A 6,217-nucleotide genomic window follows, 5' to 3' on the forward strand; every position below is an offset into this window, starting at 1 on the left:
GATGGAACAGTTTCTTACAAACATCTTTTGGTTTCTCAAGATGTTACTTGATGGACTGGAGTGGATTGTGATGTTTTTATCAGCTGTTTGGAGTCTCATTCTGACGGCACCCATTCACTCCAGAGGATCCATTGGTGAGCAAGTGATGTAATGCAACATTTCTCCAAATCTGATGAAGAAACAAACTCATCCACATCTTGGATGGCCTGAGGGTGAGCACATTTTCAGCAAATGTAACTGCAAAACCCATGTCTACTGAATGGATTCTACTGCCACCTAACGGTCATGAAATGAACCTACAGCCACCATTTCATTTGCTGGAAAAGTGAACTTTATTGGTATGAAAGTCTCATTTTGTAAGAGCAGGGAAAACTGTTTGATTCATTGATCATCAAAAATAAAGATTCAGAAACCGCATGCATATTCATGCTACAATTAAGCACTAAGCATATTAACATTCATTAATGTCAGTCAAGCAGCAGTCTGAATCTCTCCCACAGCATAGCTTTAATTCACACTGGGTTAATCAATCTTCCACACAGCGCAAGCACACAATCTACGCAGGAACAAAAACCTTTAAGGCTGCAGAGCTACAAACAAACAACCTAAATAGAAGTCACATTACAATAACTTTGTTACAAGTCAGCAAGTCGCATCCATGATTCACCTACACAAACACATCCTGGTTGTCTTTTGCACGTCACGTCGTCGACAGCTCAGCAGCGAAAGCTATTTTGGCTCAAAATTTGCGTGGCTGTTGAATGCAGATGGAGCTTCGCGGGACGTGAGGTTTTTCCGCGCTCGGTCTGACTCGGCTGTGCCGAACAGAAACTGGAGTCTCTGGGAAATCGTGACCCAACTGCAGGAGATAAACATTAGTGGTAAATACAACACTTGATTTCGAAAATAAAGATTTTTTTTTCTCTCCTTTAATATAGGGGAATAATTAAATTATTTAACACCATGCAAGCTTTAGTGGCTAATTTAAAAATGGTAAAATCCATGCTCTAAAATAATACTAATAAAAAAAAAAAAATAAAAAAAAAAAAGCGCATACAATAAGAAATAAATTATTATTATTAAATAATAATAATAATAATAATAATAATAATAAGTAAATCAATCTAAAACTAAATTTAAAATTAAATAGAACTATGATAAAATAAAAAACAAAAACAAACTGTTCAAATAATAATTTACAATAATGTTCTTTAGTTAACATGAACTAATAATGAACTGCACTTATACAGCATTTATCTTTGCTAATGTTAATTTCGACATTTACTAATACATTATTCAAATCTTGTTAACATTAGTTAATGCAGTGTGAACTAACATGAACAACTGTATTTGTTAACTAACATTAATGAAGATTAGTAAATACAGTAACAAATTTATTGCTCATGGTTAGTTCATGTTAGTTAGTACATTAATGAGCCTTATTGTAAAGTGTTACCAATAATTAAAACACAAATACATAAAAAAAGCAGCACTTAAAACAAATAAAATATAAATTGGAATAAAACACGCATAAAAGAAAAAAATTAAAATAAATTACACAATTGATATTTAATAAAATACATTAAAAAACTAAAACCACATTTAAAATTAAATATAACTATGATTAAGATAACTTAAAGTAGTTATGCAATACAAAAATAGACTTGAAATATAGTAAAATTACAACGCAATTAATACAAAATTAAAATACTATTACAATTAAGCAATTATTTCTGTAGTGGGTTGATAAATGAATCCTAGTTGGACTAAACTCAACTGAACTAAACTGAATTAATGATCCATGTCCTACTTTCCACTCTCACTCCAATTAAAAAAATGCAGAGGAGAGAAGAACAACACTGAGCACAACAGAGCACTTTCAAACTACAGAAGCTGCATTTATGTCTGGTTATGACGCACGCAAACTGCAGTGCACTATGGGATTGAATCATCTTTAAAGGAGGATTCATGCAATACAATTAATATAGTGTTATTAATATGGTGCAACTAACCTTCTCAAGTGGACCAGACAGGAGAAGACTCAGGTGCTGCATTCGTGAAGGGGTCGGCAGGGACCTGGACAACAAAAAAATTAGCATGAAACACTGCATTCATGGCATGCTGAATAAAACAGCATGATTCACTGATTTCATGCAAAGTGCTGAAGAACACGTTTCTGCTTTAGACATCTGCAGTGAAACTAAAACCACTAATACATTTGGCAATATGAACATGACTTCCAGCATGCAACTGCATGATTCATTGATTTCATTCAAAGCAATAAGTATTTTTAGTAACAAGTTTCTGCTTGAAAGAAAGAGAGAAAGAAAGATCCCAAATGAGTCAGAAGATACTCTACCTGGGTTTATCCCCTTTCTTGGCCTCTTTCTCCATATTGGCGTTATCATCAGTGCTCTTCTTCGCCACTCTTTTTCCTCCAGCTTTCACTAAAGAAAAAGAAGTTCACATATAACTTCATTCTAAATCATTTGGAAACTGTTCCTCAAATGTGAAAACGTTAGAAAATGTTATAGTTTGCCCATTCGTGATCAGCTTCACAGGCTATTACATGCCAGATACAGATGCAACAAATAAAATAAACATTTTATAAAATTCTAAAGTACAGAATTGTATAAAATTCACTTTTTAATAATTATACAGTTAAGATGGCCACATCAAAATAAATTTATAAAAGTGATTTTGTGTCCATAGAAAGCACATTAAATGCAAGTAAAGGTTTGCTTTTTAAGGTTTCAATTAAGTTTTTGGAGAATAAAAGTCAAAATTTGGTTAAAATAATGTTACATTGTCATTCAGTCACACAATATTTATGTAAAAATTCAAACAATATGCTTATCCTGACTTGTACATATTACAATGTATAAAAGTAAAGGAAAAATATATTAAATTGTATTGGGTTTTAAATGAGTAAAAAAAAAAAAAAATTTTTATATATATATATATAAATTTTTTTTTTTTACCAGTCAAAAGTTTGGACACACGACAATGTTTTCTCTTTTTTCTTCTTTTTTTTTTCCCCCAAACGGAGAATCATTCCTTGGCATGATTTCTATTTAAAAATAAAGTGAAATAAAATTAAAAAAAAAAAAACTCTAATAAAACAAAATAAAAATTTAATAAATCTATTGTATTTTATTTTTATTTTTTTTAAATCATTAATATTTAAGATAAAAAAAAAATAAGTCAAGCGTGTACAAACTTTTGACTGGTAGTGTATATAACAATAAAATTTAAATTTAAAAATACTATATTAATTAAATTAATTGATTAATATAATTAAAACGAAAAATAGATTAAGCGTTGTTTTTTTTAATAAATCTCGAGCCCTGTAGATGTCCACTAGCATCATCTCAGTCCACTGGCCCTGTTGTTCATAATATTTGGCAGGTCTGTCGAGGCCTGAGGGTGAGGAGTGTGCAAATATGCGCTCAATAAAAGCGGTCCGTCTGCTCACATCAGCCTAATAAAGTGAGCGAAGGCAGCGCTCCAGCGCAACATAATGATGGGAGCGTTGAGTGTCTGCGGTTGTAAACATTTTAACAGCTCAGAACATTGTGTAAAATGGTCATGTGACCAAACTGCATGGCTTTTCATAACAGAGGTTGTTTGTGTAACGCATTCAGGGTGAGGCCACTTTTAAACCAGCACAGGTGATCAACTTTGACCTTTAAAGAGATGTAACCTGCCTGTACCACAAAACCAGTCATAAGGGTCAATTTTGGAAAATGAGATTTATACTTCATCTGAAAGCTGTATAAATAAGCTTACCATTGATGTATGGTTTGTTAGGATAGATTGGACAATATTTGGCTAAATGGCTGGAATATCTGGAATTTCTCAATATTGAGAAACTCACCTTTAAAGTTGTCCAAATGAAGTTCTTAGCAATGCATATTACTAATCAAAAACTAAGTTTTGATATATTTACAGAAGGAAACTTACAAAATGTCTTCTTGGAACATGATCTGTACGTAATATCCTAATGATTTTTGGCATAAATGAAGATAGGCTATTGCTACAAATACACCTCTGCTACTAAAGACTGGTTTTGTTGTCCAGGGTCACATACATGACTGATATACTTACATATGACTACATTTACCATTGCTTTAATGGATAGTTTACTCAAATTAATATCATTTACTCACCCTCAAGTTCTTCCAAACCTGTATGGGTTTCTTAGTTCTGAACACAAAAGATGACATTTCGAAAAATGGTTTCTGGTCAAAATTGATTTAATTTATTCAACCCCATTGGTTTAAAAAAAAAAAAAAAAAAAGAAAAAGAAAGAAAAGTGAATAGCTATCAGCAACAACATTATCTTTTTTTGGAAACAACTTGTGGTTGGGTAAACGACAGAATTTTTTTTTTTTTTTTTTTGGGGGGGGTGAACTATCCATTTAAATTCACTTAAATAGACAACAGTTAAATTGGAAAAAAAGAAAGAAAAGAAAACACACACAACACTCAATAACATGGCTATAAAAAATACTTTATCTAAAATAAAGTTTACTGAAATAAATAAAAATATTATTTCATTCTCATTTAACGTACTTGTTTATATTTACATGTTAAACAAATGATATAGCGTGTTCATTCTTGAATTTAATGCAACTTGAAAAAAAATACAAGTCTATAAAATGTAACAAATATTTTAATTTAAAAAATGTATTTTAATTTCCAACATTTAATAAACAAATAAATGTTTTCAAAAACAACAAAAGACCATGTGAATAACATACGATTCTTTAAATGTAAATGAAAAATTAAAAAGAAAAAATTAAGTGAGTTTTTGCTCAGAAAAAGCAAAATAATATGCATATATCAATTAAACTAAATTAACACCTCTTTATTTATTAAAAAAAAAAAAAAAAAAAAAAAAAAAAGGCATAATTTCAAAATCCCTGAACATAGACCAACACTAAATCTGCAAGTTCATAATGCTGTCTAGATAGGCAGCTAACTATTTTCAGACTAGTTTGTTGTTGTGATGGGACGCTAAGGAAAGTTTGCACTAATTGTACTAAACCACTAAGGTTGCAAAAGCAGAAATTGAAAGTGAAGTCTTCTGAACTCACATCCTGTGACACCTAGTAAGAAAACACGGGCTCATGTTGGGTTTTCCTCTGCATAAACACTGCCTAAACTACACACGCAGTGTAGTACACGAACAAAATAGCATTTAATGCAATATTTAACACTTAAAACACATAATAATGAATAAAACTGAACCGCTATAATAAATCTCAAACTACTTAAAAACGTAAACAAACCGAGAAGTCACATTTTAAAGACTAAAACCGACTTTCAAAAGTAACTAAAAGTTCAAACCTGCAGGAGGATGACCAGCTTTCAGCGTATCTCTCACCCCAGTTTTAGAAAGTTGCACCATTGTTAGTTTTCCTCACAACATCAGCGACACAAACACTCTGTCAGTGCGTCCGCCCACTCGCGCTTTTATACTCTCCAAACCTCAGTGACGTCACGGGGGACGTACGTGCGTAACGACGGCACGCAGCAGCCGCTTCGAAAATATTTGTCATGTCAATAAACCACATCAAAACGAAAAACGGAGCGCATTGCTGTAGAGAAATGCTGTCTGAATTTATCCACATAGTATATGACTCAATGTGAGTCTCTGAAAGGACCTTTCACTCGTTCAGTGGGTAAACATTCTCACAAGTGGGCGTTTTTGTGTAGCTTTTCTTAGATTTGTGGTCAGTTGGGCATGAAGACATATAATTTAAGAGCTATTCTTTATATAACAAAACATTTTTGTACTCTAGTATGATTTTAAATAAAAATGCTTTGTTGTTGAATCACCATATTTTTAGTTTAATAATAACAACAGAAGGCTACATTAAGACAATTATTTTGTATTAGGCCTACAAGTTTTCTGAAATATTAATTAATTAAACATGCACTAATTTGCAATTCCAGAACATCATTCTGAACAATGCATAAAGCCAGGTTCAAAAGGTTATTGTTTGATTTTGCTTACATATTAAAGGTTTTTACAAAGAGGATTTTGGATTTCACTTTTTAATCAGTTCATAAATCAGAAAATACTGTCAAATGCCAGAAGGAAATCACTGTTTTTAGGACTAAAATGTTATATAAACAAACTCTTTAAAAACTTTCAGACTATAGATATAAATAAAAACTTGCTTTGAGAAAACAGCCTTTTAAGATATAT

The 6,217-nt window shown here is 31.6% G+C and overlaps 1 protein-coding gene across 1 annotated transcript; it reads right to left on the reverse strand.

Moving 5' to 3' along the window:
* Positions 1-308: 308 nt before the first annotated feature.
* Positions 309-5,459, reverse strand: dap1b (death associated protein 1b). The gene is made up of 4 exons (XM_073846099.1): positions 5,353-5,459; positions 2,360-2,447; positions 2,013-2,076; positions 309-859 (listed from the first exon to the last, which is right to left on the reverse strand). Exons 1-4 carry the CDS (start codon positions 5,411-5,413, stop codon positions 740-742), a joined length of 333 nt encoding a protein of 110 aa, XP_073702200.1. The 5' UTR covers positions 5,414-5,459; the 3' UTR covers positions 309-739.
* Positions 5,460-6,217: the final 758 nt, after the last annotated feature.

Source organism: Garra rufa, chromosome 8 (genome assembly GCF_049309525.1).
Source record: "Garra rufa chromosome 8, GarRuf1.0, whole genome shotgun sequence".
In the NCBI taxonomy this organism is placed as follows: domain Eukaryota; kingdom Metazoa; phylum Chordata; class Actinopteri; order Cypriniformes; family Cyprinidae; genus Garra; species Garra rufa.